Source organism: Pteropus vampyrus, unplaced genomic scaffold, assembly GCF_000151845.1.
Source record: "Pteropus vampyrus isolate Shadow unplaced genomic scaffold, Pvam_2.0 Scaffold86, whole genome shotgun sequence".
Lineage (NCBI taxonomy): Eukaryota > Metazoa > Chordata > Mammalia > Chiroptera > Pteropodidae > Pteropus > Pteropus vampyrus.
Window position 1 is genome coordinate 1869764 of NW_011888867.1, and position 24747 is coordinate 1894510.

At 52.6% G+C, this 24747-nt stretch overlaps 1 protein-coding gene and 1 long non-coding RNA gene across 7 annotated transcripts in view; one reads left to right on the forward strand and one right to left on the reverse strand.

Annotated features, from left to right (window-relative positions):
• The window catches only part of LOC105294351, a 10169-nt gene extending 1600 nt beyond the window's left edge, over positions 1-8569 (forward strand). The window contains exons 1-8 of one of the 6 annotated variants that reach the window (XR_002781183.1): positions 220-964; positions 1067-1278; positions 1442-1517; positions 1923-2038; positions 3539-3656; positions 4256-4344; positions 5494-5578; positions 8505-8569. This is a non-coding gene — a long non-coding RNA (uncharacterized LOC105294351). Of the gene's footprint in view, positions 1-219; positions 965-1066; positions 1279-1441; positions 1518-1922; positions 2039-3538; positions 3657-4255; positions 5429-5493; positions 5579-8504 lie in introns of those variants that run through there. The other 5 variants (XR_896055.2, XR_002781180.1, XR_896054.2 and 2 more) reach the window with 5 other exon arrangements.
• A 613-nt stretch (positions 8570-9182) lies between these two features.
• The window catches only part of LOC105294352 (kazrin), a 19084-nt gene continuing 3519 nt past the window's right edge, over positions 9183-24747 (reverse strand). The window contains exons 3-7 of the mRNA XM_023532604.1: positions 19755-19986; positions 18207-18308; positions 17500-17666; positions 10897-11011; positions 9183-9405 (exon numbers count right to left, since the gene is read on the reverse strand). Of these exons, the coding sequence (XP_023388372.1) occupies positions 9241-9405; positions 10897-11011; positions 17500-17666; positions 18207-18308; positions 19755-19986 (781 nt within the window). The 3' untranslated portion in view covers positions 9183-9240. The remainder of the gene's footprint in view (positions 9406-10896; positions 11012-17499; positions 17667-18206; positions 18309-19754; positions 19987-24747) is intronic.

A 24747-nucleotide genomic window follows, 5' to 3' on the forward strand; every position in this document is an offset into this window, starting at 1 on the left:
AGCTGGTCTTGTTGATTGTCAGTTCCCCAAGTACCAAGCTTAGTACCTACAGAGACAGATTAGCAGGAAAGTATGGCAGAGGCTTCAAGAAAATCAGTGGTGTTCGATCTTGGCTGTGTGCTTGGATCACCTTTCAAAGAATAACTACGGGCCCCACCTCAGACTCATCGAATGGGAATCTCCAGGGGTGGGACCTTCACATTAGAGTTTTAAAAAAACTCTCCATGGGTTTTTACCACACCTGGCCTTCAGGACTAAGAACTATTTGACTAGCTCAGCGTGTCTGGGGTGGAGCATCTGTATTTTTAACCATTATCCAGGTGTTTTCTATGCTCATTATAACTTGAGGACCCCTGAATGAGAGCCCTGCTTCCTGTCACAGCTTGGCATCCTGGGGTCAACAGAGAAGGCTGATCCCGGCCAGGGGGGACCTGGCCACCTGAGGATTGGGGCCATGAAAGTCTCAGCCACTCCTTTCACCATTCAAGACAGAACTTGATCCAAGGTCTCTGTCACGAGTCTAGGAATCTTTAAAATGGCCCGAGCCCCCTTAGCAGGACCCTGGGTTAATTACTTGATAGTCTCATTTTTCTATGACATTCATGGTGTCTTTCCTCCTGGGAGAGTTTTAAGTGAGTCCTTGACCCTTGCATTGGCTTGAGAATTATTGTTTCTTTCCTTCCAAATGTGGAGTTCTACAGACAAATATAACTTATTCAACAGAATAGCTCCTTGGGGGAGAACAAGTTATTTTGTCTTTATTCATCCAGTGGCATTACCAGTGACGATCACATGCCGAAGGCTCCTGAGCCTCGTCTATAAAATGGAGGCCATTTCACTGCCCCACCGGGGCTGAGCTGAGGCTCGATCGGCCACCTTGCCCGTGTATTCATACGGCTGCTGTGACAAATACCACAACCTGGCGGCTTAAACAGCACGAACGTATTATTTTACGCGTCTGTAGGTAAGAAGTCTGACATGGGTTTCACTGGGAGATCAAGGTGTTGGCAGGGCTGCGTTCCTTCTGGAGGCTCCAGGGGAGAATCTGTTTCCTTGCCTTTTCCAGCGTCGAGAGGTGGCCACCGGCCTTGGCTGCTGGCCCCTTCCTCCACCTTCAAAGCCATCAACGGCGGCCGAGCCTATTTTTCACATCACATCACATCACTCCGACTTCCCTCCGCGGTCCATCTCCCTCCCCTCTCTGCGTCTGCCTCCTAGCCTCGCGATTACTTCGGGCCCACCGGACAATCCTGAAACAGGATAATCTCCCTATTTAGGGTGAGCTGGTCAGCAACCTTAATTTCCCTTTGCCACGTAAGGTAGCATAGTCACAGGTCCTGGGGATTGGGAAGGGGATATCTTTCAGGGGCCATTAATCAGCCTGACAGTGTCCTTCCGCACATCTGTCTTCACTGGCCCCAGCATCCTCCTGTCTCCACAGCTTGGCATGCCCAGGGGCCAGGAGGAAGACTGATTTATTCTGTAGGAAAATGGTGAAGGGCAAGTGGCTGGACGAGGTGAAGTTTACACATTCTTCAGGTGCTCCAATCGTGTGTTTGACTCCCTGGGGTTGCCTACATGGTCCTGGGGGTGCTGTTTTTAGAGACCTCTCGCCCTGGGAACAATGGCCCTTAAAAGTATTCTGCTGGCCCTCCCCCCGCATCAACAGAGAAAGGCCTTGTGGTTGGTATCAGCTTCATCCTCAGCTCGCTTCCCGCTGGGCAGCTGCTCACCCTTGAGCACTGTGCCAGGCTCAGGAGCCAGGCCTCCTGGCTGGGAGAGCATCTCGGTGAGTCCACAGGTGTTCCCATTTGTCCTGAGGTCAGCTTCCAAATTTTGTCTGTCCTACTGAATGTTTGTTCCTTGCTTTCTGTGGAGAAAACAGAAACAAAAGACATTTTCCCCATCCTTTTTGGCTGCAGGGAGTCAGGGCAGGTATCACAAGGGCCCCTGCCCACCTGAAGCTGGATCTGTTGGGCCTTATTCCTGAGTGGTCTGCGCTGAGGCTGCGAGGGACGGATCATCTTGCCATCTAGTGGTGAGTGGTGGGACTGCAAGCTACAATGGCCCAAGAACCGTCTGTGCTGGAGCCGCTTTATCCAAGGGCTGCGTTCCCAAGGCCTGGCTGTCCCACAGAACTGCCCGACGGGGTTTTAAAAAAGACAAATGCCCAACCCTCACTCCACGCCTACTGCACCAGAAACTCCGAGGCCTGGAAATCTATGGTTTAGTAGAATGTAGATCTCTAAGCCTAAACTCAATTACTAGGTTTGCGATAAGACCTGAAAATCTGAATTCTTAAAAAAAAAAACAGAACACCTCTCCAGTGACTCCCTTAGGCGGCTTGACTTAAATACCATTGACTCAGCTGCCCACAAGATAACTGAACCAACTATGGGATGTGGATTTTTCAACAGGCTGATGGTTAGGGAAGGATATAATATAGCGGTTAATATCTGGGTTAGAGGCCTACTTTTATTACTACCAATTGTGGGACTTTGGGCCAATGTCTAAACTTCTTCCTGCTTCTGTAAAGTAGAGATACGACTACCTGTCTATTGGGGCTGTTTTGAGGCCCCAGTGAGATCATGTGTAAAGCACTTAGCACAGGGCCTGGCCTTCTGAAGCGAGTCCTGTATTGACAGTCCCACTGCTCACACTGTTGGGAGCCCTGTGTCTGATTTCAGTGACATATTTATAAGGGAATACATAGATAAGTACTTGCTACAATAACTATTGATAAATTTATGTGCACACTCGGTAATATATGTACATGTACTGTGTACACACATATACACATGCATGCATGTTTATGTATTAGAAAAAATAAAGCCAGCATCTCAGGCCTGTGGTTTCACAGAATTAGGTAGCAATGTTAAGCCTGAGCCAAATTAAAATCACATTTATATTAAGTGTTATGGACTAAATGTTTGTATCCCCTGCTCCAGTTCATATGTTGACACCTCACCCCCAAGGTGATAGTATTAGGAGACGGGGCTTTTGGGGGTGCTTAGGTCATGAGTGAGGAGCCCTGATAGGATTAGTGCCCTTATAAAAGAGACCCCGGAGAGGAGATGGCACTCGCCAGAACCTGGCCACGCTGGCACCCCAATCCCACACTTCCAGCCTCCAGGACTGTGAGGACTAAACCTCTCCCAGTCTAGGCTCCTTTGTCGTAGCTGCCGGAACAGACTAAGACGCGAAGTCAATGACCACAGAGCAGGTTCGTGGGGGTGGCAGAATCAGTCGGGGCAGCCTTGGGGAACCCCTCCTCAGGGGAATTTTCCACTTGGGTTTGGAGATTGGTCTTGGTGACACTGCAGGTTGCCTCCCCTCTATTAGTTGGCTGGCGCTGCCGTAACAAAGTGCGGGGTGGGGCGAAGGGGGCCAGTTAGGGTGCCACTTAACCGAACCTCAGGAAGCAGGAGTGGCGCCGGCCTCACAGACAGTTGGATCCAGGGAACAGGTAGATCCACCTCCACCCCTCATCCCTTCCCCCATCTTGATTTCTGGCTCTGAGTCGGCCCCATTCTCTCAGGCATCTCCTCATGGGAGGGGCGTGGCAGGGCAGCCTGCAGCTCTGGGGCACATCTGACAGCTCAAAATCCAAAACGAAAGCGAGGGCTGACCTTCCACCCTCAACGTGAGGCGTCCAGGTAAGGATTCTGATTCCCCCTTCTCGAATCTCAGTGCCCACTCCTGGGGCCATCCAGGGCCGGGGGCTATAGGGATGGGACAGGTCCAGACAAGATCACATGACCTCCCTAAAGGTGGGGGTAGGGTGGAGGGGGTGGAGGCGGTAGGGGCAGTATGACCAGCAGACTCCCACCCCCAAGAATGGGGGAGCAGTTTCCCCAAGGTGGGCTGAAGCAGGGAGCTCAGCGGAGATCCTGAGGCCCAGACAGGGAAAGGAGGTGTCCCCAGGCCACACCGCTTGTGCCTGTGGCAGAGCCAGGGGACGTCAGTCCTGCTCTGTGTCTGAGTCCCAGTGAAGAGTAGGGTGGCTGGCACATCAGTTGCCTTCAGGCTCTGTCACTAAGTTGCTGTGAGACCTTGAGCAAGTGTCCAAAACTTCTTGTCTATTTTTTTTTTTTTTTAATGGGGATGATGGAGGCAGGGCGTGGGATTAGCTATTATAAACACTCATTCAACCAGACCGTTCTAGTCTCTAAATTATTACCTTGTTTTAAGTTAGGAGCTCGAAAGGCTGGCTTTCCCCGTTAAACCTGTAATTTATAGAGCAATTTTCCACCAGGCGAAGGGCGTGGATCCAGCATCCAATAATGCCATACTCGACAATGCGGAAGTCCTGCCTGGGAACATCTGGCTTCAGAAATTTTTACTGTAAGCAGCTGGGGGTGACGGCCAGCCTTAGGTCAGGGAGTACGAGCCCAGCCTCCGCAGACAGCCATCTGTCCGTGCTAAGATCCTAGCTCCCACTCATTAGCTCGGGGCCCCGGGAATCTATGTAACTTCTCCATGCCTCAGTTTTTCCCTCTGCCAGTTGAGGAAAACAATGCCTGCCTGAGGGATTCCTGGGGGATTCGAGCACAAGCACACCCAGCTGCGGTTCTCCACGGGGGAGGGTTTTGCCTCCCCAGGGGACATTTGGCAACCTCTGGAGACGTTTGTGGGCTGTCATGACTGGAGGGGGGCGGGGGTGATCATGGCATCTAGGGGGAGAGGTCAGGGATGCTGCAGGACAGCCCTGCCTCCCAACAAAGTCTGTCCAGAATGTCAACGGCGCTGAGGGGGAGACACCCTGCCGTGAGGGACAGGGCGGTGTCCAGGCTAGGCCTGGCCTCTGGGTCCGATGTCCCTCAATTCTCAGTTCTGTTCCTGGCGTTTCCGTGAGCCGCTGGGCGCGTGGACTCAAGTTTCTTTCCCTCTCTGAGTATCAGGGTGAGGGGGGTGCTCCCTGCCCTGGAGTCCGACTGCCCTGCCCCGCCTGCACGTGAGAGGATGCATCGTTTGGGAAAGAGGAGCCCCCTTGGGCCACGTTGAAGGATCCCACGCTGTCCCCCGAGAGCCACCGCACCGGACACTCTGTTCTCTCACCAGTGCAAGCATTGTCCCCTCAGACTGTGCGGCCTGGTGCTGACCCCACCCCTGGCGGACTTGGGACCCTGTCCAAGCCCAGGAGGCTCCACCCTGAGACTCTGCGGGAACAAGAGGCCCTGTCCTGGGGAGCTCTTGCTAAGCTGGGACGTTGCATATCTGGTGGTCATTTTTGCCAACAGCTGGGGATAACCTGTCTGGGAATGAAGCTGATACAGAGGAAAGCAAAGCCATTTCTTTATTTAAAGATAAAGAAAAACGAAGATCCTGAAAATATCGTTCGATGCTCTGTATCCAGCCTTGTCCAAACCAGTTGTGGTCTTGGACTGCTGTTTACAAAAAACAATAAAGCTTTCTATTTTTAAACCAATTTTCGAGTTAGGTTTCTGTCTCATGTCACTGGCTAATACAGAGATCCCACCTGTCCTGTCCTAGAATTTTTATTTCCTCCAGCTGAGAGAGCTTTGCCAGCAGGACAGAGCACGCCTGGACTCCTTTTTGAGTGATGCCGCCTGCTAAGGTAAGTCCCAGGCTGGAAGGTGGGGGTGAGTGTGGGCTCACCACCGCTGCCAGAGGTGGGGAGTGCGCCGTGGCAGGGACAAGCCTAGTGTCTGGAGGCAGATGACTGCGTTCAAGTCTCTGTCCCGTGATTTCTTAGCTTTACAGAGCCCCATTTCACAGATGCAAGGCCCTCGGCTTTTCCCGCCTCAGTTTCTGCATCTGTGAAATGGGGTCATCTCCCTTCTCAAAGAGGCTGCTGGGAAAATTAAATGAGAACACAAATAGAAAAAGGCCATCTCATCCATAAAACGCTGTGCAGTAGGATTTATTGTTACAGTGTTAAAATTCACTCTTGGGAAGACATCGGGGGCCACGACCCGCAACTGAAGGCCCGGAACACCATCTTTGCTCGTGGACAGCTGTTCCCTTTGCAGTCCCCACCCTCACCCCGTGTGGGAGGGCTCAGGAAATCCCCCTCACCCGCCGGCCACTGCCAATAACCTTCGATACAGAAGTCGCTATTTCCCACGAGGTGTTTGATCCTCACCACTCAACTGCCTGCAGCCTATTGGAGCCTCGACGAGCAGCACAGACGTGATGGTGCCCAGATGGGCAGGGGAGAGCTGGGCTTGGAGCAGCCGAGGGACCTGGGTGCCCCTGCACTGAGCCCAAGAAGTCACATCTTGCCAAAATCGCCACCTGCTGCCAGACCCAGCGCTCAAGAAGACCTCAAGATCTTCTGAGGCCCTTCCATGCTGGCTGGGCTGTGTGGAGACCCCGCGCCCTCGACTTCATCTGGCCAGGTTCTCGCGCGGCTTCTCCCTGCCTCTGGCAGCCTGGGGTCTGGTAACCGTGATTTGACAGGATTTCTGGGAGAAAGGCTCTGCGCAGCCAGGGACGAAGGGGTCTTTCAGAGGCATCTGGGGTCAGAAAGGAGTCTCCCAAGCAGGTACCTTCTGATAGCTCTGGCCCCCAGCTTTTGGGAAGAACATGAGATGCCTCTCTCTGTCTACCTTGATTCTCCCCGACCTCTGGCACCAGTTACCCCTTTGCAAACGGCCAATACCTATGGGCACAAGCCACAGCACCTTTCAGAGAAGCACATCGTATTGTTCCCAGGTCCAGAAGCCCTTGAAGGACCAAGACCACGACTCAGGCTGTTTGGACAGGACGTGGCAGGTCAGTGTTCCATCGGTGGCTGCTCTGCCAGCTTCGGGTCATCGGCGACCAGAACCTCTCTGCCAGGTCTTTCTGAATCCCCACTCTTCATGTTCACCCTTGAGGCAGAGTTGACGTTTAGGATTTTCCCAGCAGACGAAGTCCACCTGATCTAGCCCTGTGTGGAGGTTGTTAACTTATCAATCAACCTGTCCTCATGTTGAGAAATCATCTCAAACGCTCGCCCGGCTGCCAGGGATACGAGCATCGGGTGGGAGAGGATGTGCGGTTAGGGCATCACTTGGACTAAAAAGTAAGTGCATTTGAGGTTGCCCACGCTGCCCCAGGTGTGCCGGCCTAGTGCTGCAAGGTTTTGGGCAATGTCACCCCTGCCACTGACCCCCGATTGTCTGCTTGTCCATCTTGTCCCCAATGGGACTGATTCGGGGAATAATGCAAGCTTCATTACTGTCAACTCAGGTGAATGCTGGTTTCACATAATTAGGGCTGCATCCAGGTACCCCCTGCTATTCTTGCTCACCTTGCAGGAATTTGCTGCCTCGTGAGAGGCAGATCTGGGGTCCCGGGTCCCCCAGCCTGGATGCTGGCTTGGGAATGGCAGGAAGTTGGACTCCTCGCTCTGGGCTGCAGGGTCTGCAGGTTTAGGCCCCTCGTGTGGCTGGATGTTAATGAAGACACTGGGATTTGGCGCCTCAGCCAAGCCAAGGCAGGTACTGGAGTGTCACCCCTCAGGCCCTGGAATCAGAAACGTGTGCCTAGGAGGCCAAACACGTAGATGAAAGGGGGCTGTCCACCCGGCCACCTCCCAGGCGTTTGGCTCCATGCTGATGTTAAGAGGACATGCCGTGGTCTCGGCACTGGGGGGATTTCTTGAGTTCCTCGGGCTCCGTTCGTGCATTTCCCATGACGGGAAGCAATCCATTGGCTTCAAGGACGTGTGCTTTGAGGCTGACACCTGCAGCGAGTCTCAGACATTCTAACCTGTCCCCGACTCTCGGTGCAAGCGGCTTCACTGGAAGTTGATCACGGCGGTTCCAACCAATGATCTGCTTTGATAACCGAAGTGTTAGCTAGAACTCCAGTGTGCTTGGTCCTTCCCGAATCATCGCTCAGCGTTGAGGTCCGTGAAGTCGGGCCTGAACACTCGGACTGGTTTCCAAAGGCTGTGCATGTGGGATCGCGATCTCTCTCCTCGTTGGTCAAGCCCTACTGGGGGCTTTAGAGAATCTAAACAGTAAACATGCCTTGTCCTTCTTTGGCACATTGTTCCAGTCATAAGGAGTTGGAGAGAGCCACTTCAAGGTCAGTTTTGTGTTGTAAATGAAAAATTAGACAGCTCACCCCCCTCCCCACCCCACAACTTCCCCGCCTGTCTCCTGAGAGGTCACAAAGTGTGTTACAGACATTAGCAAGTGTTAACCCTCACGACGTCCCTGGGAAGGAACCGGAGTATCGTAGATGAAGACATTGAGGCACAGAGAGGTGAGGTCACTGGGAAGAAACCACACAGCAGAAACGGTGGCAGAGTCAAGAAAAGGGCTGGGGGTTCTCGCCACCATCTCAACGACTTTGCTCTGCGAGATTCGTCTCAGTTAGGACATTGGTGAGCACATCTGTTTCAGGTGACAGAGACATCACGACAAAGGTTCGTCGAGTTAACAGTGATGAGCATTTTTCTAGCCCCAATCTCAGATCCGTTGCCATGTTTGGTAGAATTGTCACAGATGTCCCTGATCCTGTTGTCATAATGTTCTTTACCCCGACAGGATAACTGCATTTCCCGGGAACGTTGCTGCTGGGCCCCACCTTGCACAGATCATTCACCTGTCCCTACCGCGTGTAGCCACTCCTGGAGGAAGGGGAAAACAGCTCTTCGACATGTCCACCCCTGTGTGACACGTGGCTTTTAGGGTAGAGGAAATGACCTCCCCATCCAAGAGAGATTCAGTGACCCAAAATAGAACCCGAGTTCTCAGTCATGGGCATAAGGATGCTGGAGCTGAGATCTCCCTCCGTCTGACTTCTCAGCGAGAGGCAGCACTTCCTGCCGTCCTGGTGGCAGGAAAGGTCTACGCGTCCACTGGTCAGCCTCACGCTTTGCCTGCTCTGAGCACTGTCACCACTGGGCTCTTCATGTCTTGGTTGGGATCCCACCTGCTCCTCCTGGGAGGGCATTTTGTGGGGGGAATCATAGCCTCTTTCCACCTTGGCAGCTCAGTTCAAGGCTCTGGGACCACTTGCTCAATGGCCAACAGTCACTCTGAGGTGGAGTCTGGATTATGGAAAGGCCGGGCACTGTGACAAGTCCTCTGGACCAGCCTTCTTCTGTTGAGCAGGAAGCCCATGGCTGGTACCCGCCTCGCTCCTCAGCGGTCTGCTGAGATTTTTGCTGGCGGCAGAGGAATATCCTCAGCCCCAGGTCACTATGTACAGTGGTGATGGCGTCCGGCTGCTCTTCCTCCATGTGTGTCTCTGCGTTGGGTCTGGCGGAGCATTGGCTCCTTACACGTTGGTGACCTCCAGGCTGTTGTAGCCTTCCAGACGGCGCTGCTCTGGCCTGCCCTGGGGGTCATCGTCTCCACAATCCTCATTCTGGAGAGAGCCGTAGTCATCATGGAAGTCGGAGTCTTTGCTGCTGAAACCCCTTCCTATCTTCCCCAGGGGCAACTGAGAAGAGAGGAACGAGACCAAAGGTCAGGAAGAAGAGAAAAAGGCATTGAATGTTTCTGGATCTGGAACACATGGGGTCTCCAATTCTAATTGCTGTGTGACCTTGAGTAACTTACATCACCTCTCTGTGCTCCTCCTCCTAATATTAATAATCCTCTACTGCTCAGGGAGACTGAGGGGGTTTTGTGAGTTAACATTAGGAGAGAGCTTTGTGTTGCCAACTGGAGGGAACGGGTCGGTTACTAAGGGCGAGGACAAATATAGTCTGATTATCCACAAAAGTCCCCATCTTCCTCCTCAGTGGGAGATTTGAGAATGGGTATAATGGAGGAGAGGCGAGATTGAGCATGGGCGTGAGGTCTGAGTGCATTCCCGGGCCAAGGGGAAGTATTCTAGCACCGCCTGGTGAGGCAGCAGGAGTGTGGGTTTTGGAGACACACAAACCAGGGTTCGATTCCCTGCTTCGCTACTTCCCAGCTGTGTGACCTTGGATAAGTCACCAGCCCTCTTGGAGCCTCAGTTTTCTTAGCAATTTCTCCAATAGGAATAGTAATTCCTACCTCCCAGAGTTGTTGAAAGAGTAGAAATCCCATCTGTAAAGCACACAGCAAGGTGCTATTATCCTACACAGTAGGTCCTCAATATTTATCGCTTATTTTGAACATGCCTCTGTTACAGTAATCATGACAGTGCTTTGTAATTATTTATTTGCTTGATGGCCTTTCTTCCCAGACTAGTGTTTCTCAACATTTTTTTTTCATTATTGGCCCCCTTAAAAAGAGCCTTTTAGACATTTTTTCCCTAATCACAATCCCACCATGAAACTGTCATTTCACAGATATACTGTGCTTCTGTGTACGTACCATGTGTATATCCGTATGTCACCTTGGAAGGGTGGTAATTTATTCATTCCGATACCCCCGTGCTTAGGATGGGGCCTGGAACACTGTTAGGACCCCAAAACTGTTTACTGAGTGAGCGGAAGACGTTTTAGGCTCTCTGCTCTGCCACCTGTGTCTACACACTGCCATTTAGGAATCTGAGTGTCCGAGTCTGTTTGATTGGCCCCAAATCGCATACGTTTCTTACAGCAGAGGCTCATCCGCTGCTATGGGGTAGGTCACTGGAGTTCAAAATCTAGGTCGGTGGTCCTCAGGGTTTGGGGTGCATGGGAACCCTCTGGGCCGCCTGGCTGCACGAGGGTTCCCCCTTATTCCAGATGCCCCTTGCTCCAGGAAGCACAGGTGGGCCCCGGCATTTTCGTGTTAAGCAGCCACCCAGGTGACTCTGATGGGGCAGGTGAGACCTGCACTTTGAGCTACTACTCTAAGCCATGTTGGGGCCCTCAGCATCATGCAGGTGGCATCTAGGGCCTCACTCCCAGCTGCATCTGTGACCCGGCCTAGCGGTCCCCCCACCCCCTCCAGGCCAAAGCAGGAGCAGAGAAAGGACAAAGAGGGCCTCGATGACAAAAAAAGCGCGACTTACCCGGCCAGCCTTGTACTTGATGCCACCGCTGTTCTCTTCCTTCCCGGCCCGGGTGGCACTGGAGGCCCTCCCGGGGGGCGTCCCAAAGCGCTCAGCCTCCCGGATGCCCGTGGAGCTGGGGAGAGACCCATTTCAAGTCAGCAGGGAGGGCCCCGTCAGCCGCTGCCACCACCAAGAGACACTCACACTGGCGACAATGACCATAACAGCTGCGATTTACTGAGTACCTCCTACGTGCCACCATGGTGCTAAGCACTTTATAAACACAGTCCTCACGACGGGCCAGGGGTTGGGGCTGCCATCCCTGGACTACAGGTGATGAAAAGGGGGCACAGAGAGATTAACCATTTACCCAGGATTCCGCAGCTCGAAGCGGCAGAGCCAAGTCTCTGAGACACCAAAGTCTCGCTCTGAACCGTCCAGTGTACTGCAGACCTGACCAGGAAGGGGAAGATGATGAGGCGGGGATCCTTAGATGTCAGCTAATTAGTTGTGACTGGAGAAGCATTGGGACAATTTCCCCGACTCTGCATTTAGATCTACGTTCATTCCCACCTACTCGCTGCCTTACGTTATGTCCCATTACCCTGTGTTGGGTAAAAATCGTAGAGAGCTGCAGTTAGAATAGGATTAGGCAAGCTTCGGCCTGAGGGCAACATCCAGCCAGCTGCCCGATTTTGTGAATGGTTTCATGGGAACCCAGCCACGCCCACTTGTTTGTGAGTTGTTTAAGGTTGCTTTCTCGCTATAGAGCAGTAATACTCAATAAGGCTCTCAAGTGCCCACATATGTACTATCTGTCCTTTGATAGAAAAAGTTTGCCGACGCCTGTGTTAGAATGTCCGTGGCATAGAGTCTGCGTGGAGTACAGAGTTAGGTAAAAATCCCGGTACGGAGCCAGGGGTTCTGGGCTGAGTCCTCCCGCCCACACCCTTCTTCTGTTAGATTTTGGGCAAACCACCGTCTCAGTGGGTTTCATGGCCCAAGAGTTGGCCTCCGCCCAGGCAGGAAGCCTTCTGCACCTCCTCCGTCAACCTCACCAAACCCAAGGGACTTGTGTCCAGAATCTTTCTAGGGCTTCAGCGAGATCAAACTCCTGGTTTTACGATTCACTGGCCACATGACCTTGAGCAAGTCACTTCACTTCTCGAAAGCTTGGTTTCTGTATCCGCAAAATGGGGATCCTAGAAGGGTCAACCTCATGACGTTATCGTGAGGGTTAGTGACAAAGTGTGTGAGAGCTTAGCTAGAATCAAGAAATGACTACAATAATAATTCATATTAATACTTGAAACATATGACAAATTGGCTCTGGCTGACAGGCAGCCAGCAGTTGGCTTTGCAGGAGCTGTGAGCCTCGGCTCGGGCCTTCATTGAGAGAAGTATCTTTTAATCTGCCTCGGAGAAGCTCTGCTTCTTCTGGGGCAAATGTTGCTGCAAGTTCAAGGGAGGGGAGCTAGCACCAGCCGACTGGATGGCAAATAGAGCTGCGTTTTTGGATCCACGGGTGCCGGGGGCTCCCCCCTAGTAGGGAGGAGCCTTGTGTTCTGCGAGCCAGGAACTAAGGTCTTCATTAATGACTACCCTCTCTCCTTCACCCAGAGATGAAATTCTCTGGGCCTTGTGGGAAACAGTTCTAAATGCAGAAGCCATGACACGCAAAACTCCCGCAGCCAGCTGTTTGCTGTCGTGCGTGGAACTGCATGACAGCCCCCTGACTCATGGACACGGGCGCCGGGTGAGCTTGGGAGAGCCACAGGTTCCTTTTCTTATCTTCGGCAAAGACGAGATAGAAGACCAGAGAGGGCGCGTGCCTCAGCTCAGCCATGGATAGACTAGACACATAGTGGCAGGAATGGAACTTGAACTTGGGCCTCTAGGATCCAGATCTAGACCATGCTTTTCCCACCACGGGGGACAGCGTAGGACCGTGGGCTCCACATCAGTGGCCTGGCTCGACTCCTCAGCAGCTGTGTCACTGGGACTATGTGCTCTTATCTAAGGGGAAATAATCGTAGCACTTCTCTCGCAAGGGCACGATGAGGATTAAATGAGTCGATACATACAAAGGGCGAGAAGCAGCTGGCATACCATGAATAATCGCTATGATTATATCCCACTGTGACGGACACAGGTGGTGACGGGCACAGACCTGGTCCGAGTCCCTGCTCAGCCGTCCCCTAGCTGCGCCCTTGTGCCCGCTGATTACCTCGCTGGGTCTCAGTTTCCCCATCGATACAGTGGAGCCTGGCAAACAGCTCTGGACTTAACAAGCTATCCCCTGAACAGAAAGTGGCTGCCTTTGTGGTGGGGACAGAGGCATATGGGGGTGGCCTCTGCCAAATATCTCCCCTTCTTATTCTTTCCACAGTAACTGAAATCCCACCCTGTTACTCCTTTGAATTAACACCCGTGAAAACACAGATGCTTCAGGAAATAAGCCAAGCACACGACTAAAGTCCTTGGAGGCTCAAAATGGCTTCCTGAATATTTCCGGTCACTTTGTCATACTTCGAGGGGATGGAAGGCTGGCTGGAAGGATGCTTTTGATGAGGGAAGGGTCTGGAGATCAAGGCATCTCCGTGGGATTTCTCGAGTCAACGCGGCGGGCATCCCGGGCTCTAAAAAGGCATCGTGGTGCAGGAGGGAAGACCCTCCCCAGGCAGGGCTCACCTTTGCCAGCTGGTTGACCTGAGGTGCTGAGTCTCAGCCAGTCGAATGAGGAATTACCAGCCTGGGATGTGCAAGATGCTTCCATGAGGATGAGTGAAGTAGGGACAGAAAGAGTATCAGTTGGCCACCCACTGTGTGCCGGGCCCGATGCCCGGTCCTCACCCACGTTACCTCCTTGAACCCTCACAAAAGCCCTGAGAAGGGGCTGTGATTGTCCCTACTTCAGGTTATGGAAACCGAGGGCAAGTTTCTTGCTAAAATTGTACAGATGATTTTAGCACTTGGCCTCTGCGCTCACAGTTCAGTGATTGATTGGTGCGGGGTGGGCAAGAGCGTATAAAACATCGCCGTCTTGCAGGTGCCTGAAAATCTCCATGTGCCCCTTCCACCCCCGCCCAGGTGACGTGCCGAGTGGCCCGAGGACATTCCCTGTTGCTTGGATCTCTCAGGTGCAGGCTTGGGAAGCCTGCCAGCTCTGGAGGTGGGAGACGTGACAAGGACCCTTACTCTGTGTGCTTGAGATTCCAGTCTGTCTGGGCTCATGATGGACTTGCTCTTCGCCACTGAAAGGCTAGTGACAAAGCTGGGGCAAAGTGACAGGAAGGGCAGCCCCCTGTAATCAGTTCGAGAGGAGACTGCTCCACCCGGGTACATCAGTTTTCGTGTGAAGTCAGAGGACGGGAACTGTCCAGCAATCGTGGGGCACCCATGTGTCAGGCACGCCGCGTACAGTTTGAATTTTTGTGACGAAGCTGTGAAGTAGGGGTGAATCATATTCCCACGTGACAGATGAGGAGACTGAGGCTCAGAGAGGTGAAATCACTAGCTCGTGTTCAACACAGCTAGAGAGCAGGGAAGTCAGGATTTGAACCCATTTTCCTGCGGAGGATGGAAAGGAGGCAGCAGAAGAGGCACAGGTGGTGGGTCTGGAGTAATCATTGCTGATATTTCTGTTATTGGGTGCGTTACGGTGCCCATGTATTCCTGCCAATTGCTTTACACATCATTTCACCTCATCTTTTCATCAGCCCTTTGGTTGGTAGACACTGATGAATCCCCATTGTGCAGATGTGGGAAGAATGGCTCAGAGAGGTTAAGTCCTTTGTCTGAGGTCACACAGCCAGGAATCGGTGCTACTAGGATTTGAACCCAGGTTGCCTGGCTCTCGTGTGCCACAAGCAATCCTGGCTGGGACATACATTTTTGTTTTTATGTCTGCCAAACCAGTTCTTGTCTGGATGAGGAGCCAAAGCCTTTCTCAGATAAACAGAGCCCGCCCAGAGACCTATCAAAAAGAAGAAACAGAGGCAGCCTGAAGCTAGTTCAGGGGGCCAGGCTGGTCCCTCAAAGAAAGGCTATGGGTCTAGAGATGAGGACCAGCCCTATTTCTGTTCCCTGGGGAGGGTAGCTCACCTCTGTTCAGTCACTGCTCCCCGCCCCCTTCCAGAAAGGTGGACTGAAGAACAAATCGATAGGAAACGTGTCCTTCATTGCTGGGGTGCCCCGGGGGTCTCAGGGAAAGGCTGTTCCCACCAGTCCTGGGCCATGTTTAGAAGGAGGAGGGAGGGGTCTCTCCCATTATTGCGGTTGGGCCTGGGAGTTTACACCCTGTGGCGGTGGCCCAAAAGTCCCTTTGGAGGGGACCAGAGATCACCATCTGCCATGGCGTTTGGCTTAGCTGGGGACTCTTACACCGAAAATTCCTCAGGCATTCCTGCAGCTCTGCCTTCTTCCACCCGACTGAGGTCCCCACGCGGAGGACCTTGACTCACGACGCGTGGGCGACACGTGCAGGAAAACAGCGTCGTGGGAAGAGGTGACAACAAGGAGGCAGTCCTGAGGCCCGGGGCTGGCACTACGTCCCCGGTTCCCGGGCGACCGACCTCAGATTCCTCCAACATAAAATGAGGAGAGGGACTGAGTCCATTTCCCTCTTCCTCATCCTGCTACCAGGAGGATGGCTTCGTCTGACTCTCGAAGGAGTCGCTGACAACTTCGAGAGCCCACCCCGTTTATGCCCACCTGAAACCTCCCCAGTGCTCACCCACTAATCCAAGGCCGTCCTCAACACACCTGCCACCTCATGGGTGATCGAGGGCTTAATCAGGCACATGGATGTCTGCTAATGTTTAGCTAGTGCCACCTCTCCAGGGCTCAGGATATGTTAAGCCTGTCACAGATCACATGGTTCCAGAGGGAGGTCAGGGAGGATAGACGATTCTGCGTAGAAAAGCCTTTTTCCTGCTCCCATTGATTCATGGCTTCTGGATGACAGTTCTCGACAAAATTTGTCTCCATAAGGACCACCTCAAAAGGCTCGAAATGTAGATTCCTGGTGTCTTGTAGGTTTGCGTTGGGGACAGGGGATCTGCATTTTACAAGGGACCCAATTATTCTGCTGCAGGGTCTGCAGACCTCACTGTGAGAACCACTTGGGTACCAATGGAGAAGGGACCCTGCTACAGATGCATGATTTTCTCCCAAGCCTCAGTTCCTGAATCTGCATAACATGATGTGTGGCCCAGCTGCTTCCTGAAGCGCCATATGGTTTGGAGGTTCAGCACTCAGGTTCGACTCAGAGAGTCTTAGGTTCAAATCTGGGCTCTGTCAACAGAATGAATAAATGTTTCGCTAGTCTGACCAAGAAATCAAGAGCAAAGATTCAAACTACTAAAACCAGAAATAAAAGAGGGGACATTACTGCTAACTTTACAGAAATAAGAGGGATTATAAGGGAATTGGTTATACAATCAATTGTATGCCAACAAATTAGCTAACCTAGATGAAATGGACAAATTTCGAGAAAGAGATAAACTACTAAAGTTGACTCGAGAGAAATCGAAAAATCTGACTAGATCTATAACAAAGAGATCGAATTAGTAATAATAATAGTAATAATAATAATAAAACTTCTCACAAAGATAAGTCCAGGACCAAATGGCTTCTCTGGTGAATTCTACCAAATGTTTAAAGAAAAATGAGCACCAATCCTTCCCCCCTAAAACAGAAGAGGGAACACTTCCTAATTTACCCCAGGAGGCCAGTATTACTCTGATACCAAACCAGACAAAAACATCACAAGTTTTCGTCACAAGAAAACTACAGACCAATATCTCTTACGAATATAGATACAAGAATCCTCAAGAAAATACTAACAAATCTAATTCAACAACATATCCAAGGATTAGACCACAAGTGGGATACTAGGAATGCAAAGTTGGTTCAATATATGAAAATCATCAGTGTATACAGCGTAATAGAACAAGGACAAAGCCAGGCTCTGCCACTTACTAGCTGTGTGATGTCGGGCAAGTACCTTGGCCCCTTTGAGCAAATTTCTCCGTCTATAAAGGAGGGTGAATGGCATGAATTTCTTGGCTTGTCATGAGGATGAAATCGCCACACAGAGCTCAGCTAAGGGTTACTTAACCCTAACTGCAATGTGAAGATGAGACTCCGCTGGGACAGGCCTGATTTACCTGTGCAGGTGTTTATTCTCCGGTAACTTTTCAGAGGAGGAGATGGGGACAGGTGGTTTGATCTGGTGGTCTATTTGCCTGGACCGTAAATGCCATTACTGTGCCCATCCCTGTCCCCAAACCTCTGTCCTCACAGTTGTCCCTCCCTGGAATGGCCACCGACCCACCTTCACGTGGTCTTTCTTTACACACTCGCTACTCATTCTCCCTTCCCTAAGTGCTCGAGGCGTTGGGGATTCAACCACATGCTTTATTCCAGACCTGGCTGCTCTTCCGTCTCTTTCTGGTCTATGACGTTTGGGCTAAAGTGTTTTGCTTCCCTGAGCCTCGATTTTCTGATCTGCAGAAGAAGGCCACCTTGTCGCAAGGGACGAGTGGGATCCAGTAAGCGAGGGCGCTGGGATGGGAGGTCGGGACCATCTGCTTGTGGTTCCCTGCGGCCCGCACTCACTTGGCCGGGTGGAAGACGGTGCTCATCTCCTCCGCCAGGTGCCTCCGGAGGATGTGCTTTCCGCTGGGGATGCCCAGGGCGGTGGCCATGGCCTCGGCGTTGAACGTGGGCTCCAGCACCAGCACGGCGCCGTGGACGCCGCTGTTGGTCAGGTTGTCTGCGTACTCCTGAAGGCAAGGCACGAGGCTGGTTAGCCCGCGGGGGCCACCCTGCTGGCTGAGAGGGGCACCCCATTAGTCTGAGAGTGCAGCCCTGAGGGCCTGAGGGGGCTCAGCTCCGACTGGGGGATACACCTCCAACAGCAAAGCCTTCACTCCTTGGGGATCAGTTTGAGGGAGAACACCCCCTCGCTCTTTTAGGGCCATGAAGGCAGTCACCAAGACTATTTTGTCACTGACATATCCCCAGACCTTGGCAGGCAGACCATCGATGCTTGTTGAATGAGAGGATGGACCCGCATTTGACCGCACACCTGCTCAGGAGAATGAGGTTGGCTCAGCATCCCCCACCCCCACTATGAGAGAAGCATCATTAGTAGAGGGGTGGGGAGGAGTTCTCTCCTTTTGAGTGACGGGAGGCAGGTTATTCTTGCCAGCCCAGGCAACGGTGCCCCAGCTCACACAAAAATGGATACTGGTTTACACACAAATGTGCATGGGATTTGCACCTGCCCGAGAGTTACCCCCACACCTGCCATCACCCCTCACCTTTAGGTCGATATCGCGAACCCACTTGAGCACCCGCTGGTTGGTCCAGACCACGGGGTCTATGTTCTGCGTCTCACATCGGGCTCGGCGTTCCTGGAGGGCCTGGTGGGGAGGGGGAGAGTCAGGTGGGGATACAGGGAGCACACCGAGGTCACGTGGTGCTGGTAGAAACCTCGGTGTGCCAAGGTGAGGAGGGGTCTGGCTGGGCCATGCAAGGCTGCTAGAGCCACATCAACTGGTCAACCTATAGCTTGGCCTTTCACTATGGAAAACAGGGAGAAGCCCCCTGCTGGGGGTGGAGGGAGCCAGGGGTGGCGTGTCCGGGGGAGCGGGGCTGGGTGAGACTCACGGCAGCTGCTTGCTTAGCTTGAATATGCACCCCCACATCACCTGGCATGAAGTGAGCACTCATTGCATGTTTGTTGAAGGACACCCGACAATGAGGCCCTTCCATGTGGGTCCATCCAGCTTCTGGGGGCAGCCAGTGTCACCCTAGTACAAAACCTCACTATGACAATCTGCAGAGGGGTCAGCCTCCTTGGGGGCCTGGCTCCTGTGGCGGATGGGTCCTTCTCCAGCGCCCCCTGGCTCAGAGTCCTGTAGTGTGTCCCGACCAGCCCCAATCCCCTGCACGTCCGCCCCCCACCCCCCAGACTGGGGCTACCAGGGGCCAGGAGCCAGGGCTCATGTCCTCATCACTTCCTGTGCCCAGGGCCCTGCAGCGGGTGTTTGAGGAGGCCGTGAAGGGTTGGGCAGCCTCCTCTCCTGTCCCTTCCTCCTGACCCTGAATTGCTTGTGCTCTGATGGACAGCGCTGTAAAAGTAAACCACCTAGACCCAGCCCCGCAGGGCCCAGCAGCTCAGGACCCTTTCCCTGAGGGAATATTCGGGGAGGTGTGCCTGTAGGCCCTGGGGGAGTTGAAGCAGACGTCCTGTGCTCTCTGGCTCGGCAGAGCTCAGAATCAAGGGGGCACTCAGAGTCCAACACTAACATGCCTCACAGCCCCCTGGTTGCTTACCTGGCATCCCCAGTGACTCCCCCACCTCAAACCCAACACTGGAACCTCTGCGGCCTTAGGTCTGTCCTCCGAGCCTTTGCCTGCGCTCTCTCCTCTGCCGGGTTTCATTCCCTCTCATACCTTCTACTGATCGATACCTGGGATTCCTCCTTCAGGGCTCAGTTTAGCTGTTACTATCTCTAGGAAGCCCCCGCTGTCCCCGATCCCCCGGGAGCTTCTCTGGGCTTCCTTCATTAGGACACTTTTCCATGGTTTCGTGGCCACCAGCTTCTTTGTGGTCCTTCCTGAGAAGCAGTGAGTTCTTGGAGAATGAAGTTTCTCCATTTTCCCTAAATTTAGCACAGGGCCTGACCAAGGCCCAGTAAGTGTTTGTTGGAGGGAGAAGGAAAGGAAGGGAGGGTGCATAGACGGATAAGTGGGTGAACGGGTGGGCGGATGGGTGGGTGGGTAGATGCGTGGACAGAGGGTTGGATGGACAGACAGTGGATGCAGGGCGATGGAAGATGTCGCCCCTCCCTCTCCATTCTCACCTCCCTGCTGAAGTTCACTTGGTACAGCAGCTCGATCCCCAGCAGGATGCTGACCTGGTGGAACTTCTTGGACACGTTCAGGTGCTTCTCCAGGTCCCGCTTCATCAGGGAGTTCAGCATCCGCCCGTCGACCAGGTGGCTCTGGAAGGCCTGGGAGTACTGGGGCAGGCCGATGTCACTCAGCCAGGCCTTGGCCACCCAGTGATGGTCCAGGTCGGCAGCTTTGGACAGGCTGGTGAGGAGAGGCAGAGCCAGAGAGAGAGATGGGTGGGGGGAGGGAGAAGGAACAGAGGGACAGGCAGAAATGGGGCAGAGTTGAGCAGAGATGGAGACGGGTGGACGAAAGGAGGTGGAGAGAGAGAGAAACAGAGAGGGACCCAAAGAACGGAAAAGGAACGAGGGAGAGAGACAGAGGAAGCAGGAAGAAAGAGACCACACTCAGATATGCTGATAGTGTAAAGGGACAGTGACGGAGCAGGAAGCTGCACCTCTAGGGAGCCTCTGCACCCCTCAGCCTGCCCCAGGGTTGCTATAGAAACCTTGAGGCCCACAAAACGGCCTGGCCCGTTTCTCCTTGGATTTTGCCCAGAGCCACACAGCAGCACGTCTTGGAATCAGAATTAAAATCTACATTTTGTTTATGTCAGCTCCTTGCTCCTCACTGCCTATCTCAGATTCCTCTAAGTCCCACGCAGAACCCAGCGCCACACACGTAGTAGGTGCACAATGATTACTTCTCAAATGGATAAAAGGGTAGGTAGATGGCTCTGGTGAAGATGGTCCCGTCGGCTGTCATTCCCTTTATCGCCACACGGTGGCAGCCTCGAAGAAGGAATGAGGACAACACTTCCCACCTGTGGGGACTCTCAGAAATGACTGAAGGTGCTGCCAGTGCCAGGTAGGGGAGCAGCATTGTCTAGGTGGGAGCCGAGAGGGACCAGGAGGGATCATGATATGAACGGGAAACGATGGACTTACAGAGTGACGCTGCCCTCCTTCCCGGGCCTGAGACCAGGACCAGCACCCTTCCCTTCTCCCAGGTAGAAGGGGTACCCCTTACCTCTCCCAGCTTGGCTGGAGGAGACTGTGAGAAGGGTGAGAGGCTGGCTCCTGAACGTGCACCCGTCTCTGGGGGTCGCCCTACCAGCCACCCAAGCTGGAGACCTGGGTGGGATTTTCAGCTCCACCCGACTCAGCTTGCTCCTTCCTCCCCACTGCCCCCTCCAGGTGCCCGTGTCTTCCCTGGACTTCGCCCTCGAACCAAATTCTTTCTGGCCTCTGTGCCCTCTCCAGTCTTGTGTGCAGGACGGAGCTGGCAGATCAAGCCACTCTCCTGCTGGGGGTCCTCGCTGGTTCTTCCCTGTCCTTCCTTCATTCCGAGAATACGTACTGAGCAGCTACTGAGCGCTGGGCTTGGGATAGACGCTGCCTCATAATGAGCATGTCTTCCCTCGCGACCACTTCCCTTCTTTCTCTGCCCTCATGATGCCCGTCTCTGGGTGACATCCATTTCCAGGGCTCTGGATGATATGTGTAAATAAGGACTCTTAAATCCGTATCTCTCCTCTCTTCTGAGTCTCAGATTCTAACTGCCCTCTTGACAGCTCTTGGCTATCACAGGCCTCTCACATTTAATGGGCTCCAAATGAAATGCCCTGTCCCCTCTCGTGGCAACTCCCCACTCCCAACCACCATTCAGCTCCCCGTCCTCGCTTGGTCTGCCTCTTCCCTCCCACACCCCGTCCGTCTATCAATCAGTGTGTCTCTCTCCTTCTCTCCTTTTTGGGGTTTAAGTCATGACCAGCTCTGGCATAGAATTCTGCAACTGCCTCCTGACTGTCCGCCTGGCCTCCCCGCTCCTTCTAATGCACTTTCCCCATGGCTGCAAGATGGCCTTTTAAATATATCAATTAGATCGTGTCACTCCTCTGCTTAAAATCCTCCCATGGAGGAATCTTAAATGCACGTAACGAAAAGAAACCAATCTGAAAAGCCTACACGCTGTATGATTCCAACCATATGACATTCTGCAAAAGGCGAAACTATGGAGACAGTAAAAAGATCAGTGGTTGCCAGGGGTTGCGGGGAGGAACGAACACGCAGAGCACAGAAGATTTTCAGGGTAGTGAAACTGCACTGTATGGTGCTGTGAAGGTGGATACACGTCATGACACGTTCGTTCAAACCTGCAGTACCTACAACACCAAGAGGGACCCCTCATGTGAACTCTGAACTCTGCGTGGTGATGATGTGTCCGCGTAGGTTTGATGGCAGCAAACGTTCCATCTGGTGGGGGAGGCCGTGCACGTGTGGGGGCTGGGGGTACACGGAAAAGCTCTTCCCCTCTGTTTGCTATGAAACGAAAACCGTTCTAAAAGCAAAGTCTTTAAACAATGAGGGAGAAAACAAAGACTATTTTAACGGGCAAAATTGAAAGAATCCATCATCAGAGGAATGAACTCTAAGAAGTGTTAAAGAAATTTCTTCAAGAGGAAAGAAAATAATAGCCGTGTGGAAATTTGGACTACGCAGAGAAATCAAAAAGAGAACTCTGAAAATGCGACGACAGAAAGATAACCCAATTCATAAACGGACAAAGGACTTGAACAGACATTTCTCCGAAGAAGATACAAGAATATCCAACGAGCACATGATAAAATGCTCAGCATCACTAATCATTAGGGAAATGCAATGAAATGCCATCTCGCGCCCATCAGAATGGCTATTATCAAAAAAAGAAAGAAAGAAAGAAAGAAAGAAAGAAAGAAAGAAAGAAAGAAAGAAAACACGTGTTGGGGATGTGGAGAAATTGGAACCCTCGTGCACTGTTTTGTGGGTGCAGTCGCTATAGAAAACAGTATGGGGGGTCCTTCAAAAAATTAAAAATAGAATTACTATACGATCCTGCAATTCCACGTCTGAGAATAGACCCAAAAGAATTGAAAGTAGGGTCTTGAAGAGGTATTTGTACATCCATGTTTAGAGCAGCATGATTCACAACAGCCAAACGTGGAAGCTACCCGAGCGTCCACCAGCGGGTGAATGGATAAGTGAAATGTGGTCTATACATGCAATGGGATCTTATTCAGCCTTATAAAGAAAGGACATTCTGCAAAATGCTACAACATGGGTGAATCTTGAGGACAGTGTAAAATGGAACATGTTATTTATATATATATGAAAACAGTAGCACAAAGGCAAGAGAAGAAACCATCTTATACTGTACACGACGTTGCGTAATATTTGAAGCTAGACACTGGTAAGCTAGGTATGTATATTGTAACCCTAGAGCAACAATGAAAACATAAAACAAGTATAGTTTATAACCAGGAGTGAGAACATTCAACTAAGAAAAATTAATCAGTCAAATGGAAAAAAAGAACAAAGGGTAGATTTAAATAAAATAAAACAAGCAAAGCATCCCTGTGGCTTCCTTTTCCAGGAATAAAATCGGAAGTCCTTGGAGGAGCCTCGTCAGGTATAATCGCCCCCTCGCATACTGAGCTCGGGCTTGGGGGCTGTGGGGGTCCCTCTCCCCAAGCCTCTCCCCGCACCCGTGTCCTTCCAGCCCTGTTCTTCACCCCCAGGTCTCAGTGTGCAGAGGCTTGGTCTGACTGTGCTGCCTGAAGCTGCTCCCCGCAGCCTGAGCCATGTGCCGCTAAATATTTTCTTCAAAGCACTAATCACACATGGAACTTGAAAATCAATCGATCTGAGCAAAGGTTCTCTGCTAGACAGCCCGCTTGGTGCTTGGCACATGGCAGACGCTTCATTGGAAGAACTACGGGAATGAAGGGTGGGGTCCAGGCTTCACTCTCCCTCCTCCGGGCCCTTAGCCCCCCAGAACCTCTGGGTCTGCCTGCAGCGGCCAGGGCTTCCTGGTCTCCCTGTCCCTAGGCCTGTTCTGCAGCCCCCCACACACTTCACCTGCTCAACTCCCACAAGACACTGCTGAGATATTGCTCTCCCTGATGCCTTCGAGAACTCTCGTGCTGGGTCAGGACCCTCTCTGAGCCCAGAGCCTCCTGGAGTCCCACTCCTGCACCTGTCACCTAGATAATCGCTGCTTACCTGGCCGGCTGCCCATTAGACCGTCAGCTCCTGGAGGGCAGGACCGGGGGGCGGCATATCTACTAACACCCAGGGGCCCCACCTGGCTCAGAGTTAATGCTCAACAGCTTCTGTTCGATAATCCGATGCTTGGGAGACAGAGCAGGGCTGGTGAGTGGGACACTGGCTCTACCCAGCCGGAGTCCCTGAACTGGGACCTTCTGGCTCAAGACCAGCTCCTTTCTGGAATGAAGAGCACCTGGAGAGACCCTCTCCCAGGGGAGACCCCCTTCCAGCCCCTCTAGCACCTGCTCCAACTTTGTCACTTCAGGGGGACCCTTCCCAGGCCCAGCTATCATTGCTCTCTCTCCTGGGCAGGAATCAGAGCTCACAGCCCCCTGAATCGGACGCCACTGGTCCAGGGTTGTCACTGCTGGGAACCAGAATGACTCCTTTCCGGCCTGAAGGAAAGGTTTGCTCAGCAAATTAGTGGTGCAGCTGGACGTAGGGTGAAGGGGTGGGAGGGGCACCTCGCTTACCCGGCTGGAGAGAGGCCCATTTATAATCAGCAATATCTAGCTGCACGCCGACAATTAATACACTCCTGCCCTTCCAAGCGGCTCTCTTTTCATTAAAGCTGTCCCCATGGGGCCTTAGCTTGGCAATACTCTCCCAGCTGTTGGTCTGAGTTATTGTAAGCACCCAAGTCGAATAAAATGCATGACCTTGAAAGTAATTCAGACATTTTACGAAATTTGACACTGTCCCCTCCCTAAAATGGGGTAGGTTAGACCATGAAGTCCAAGTTCAGCCATAGATGTAGATATCATCTAGGTTGTTATTCAACATAGGCGAGGCCGTGCTAGCTCCGAGACCTTGCACCTCTGCACCCCAGTTTCCTCATCTGTAAAATGGGGCCAATCACGCTCGCCTCCTGGAGATG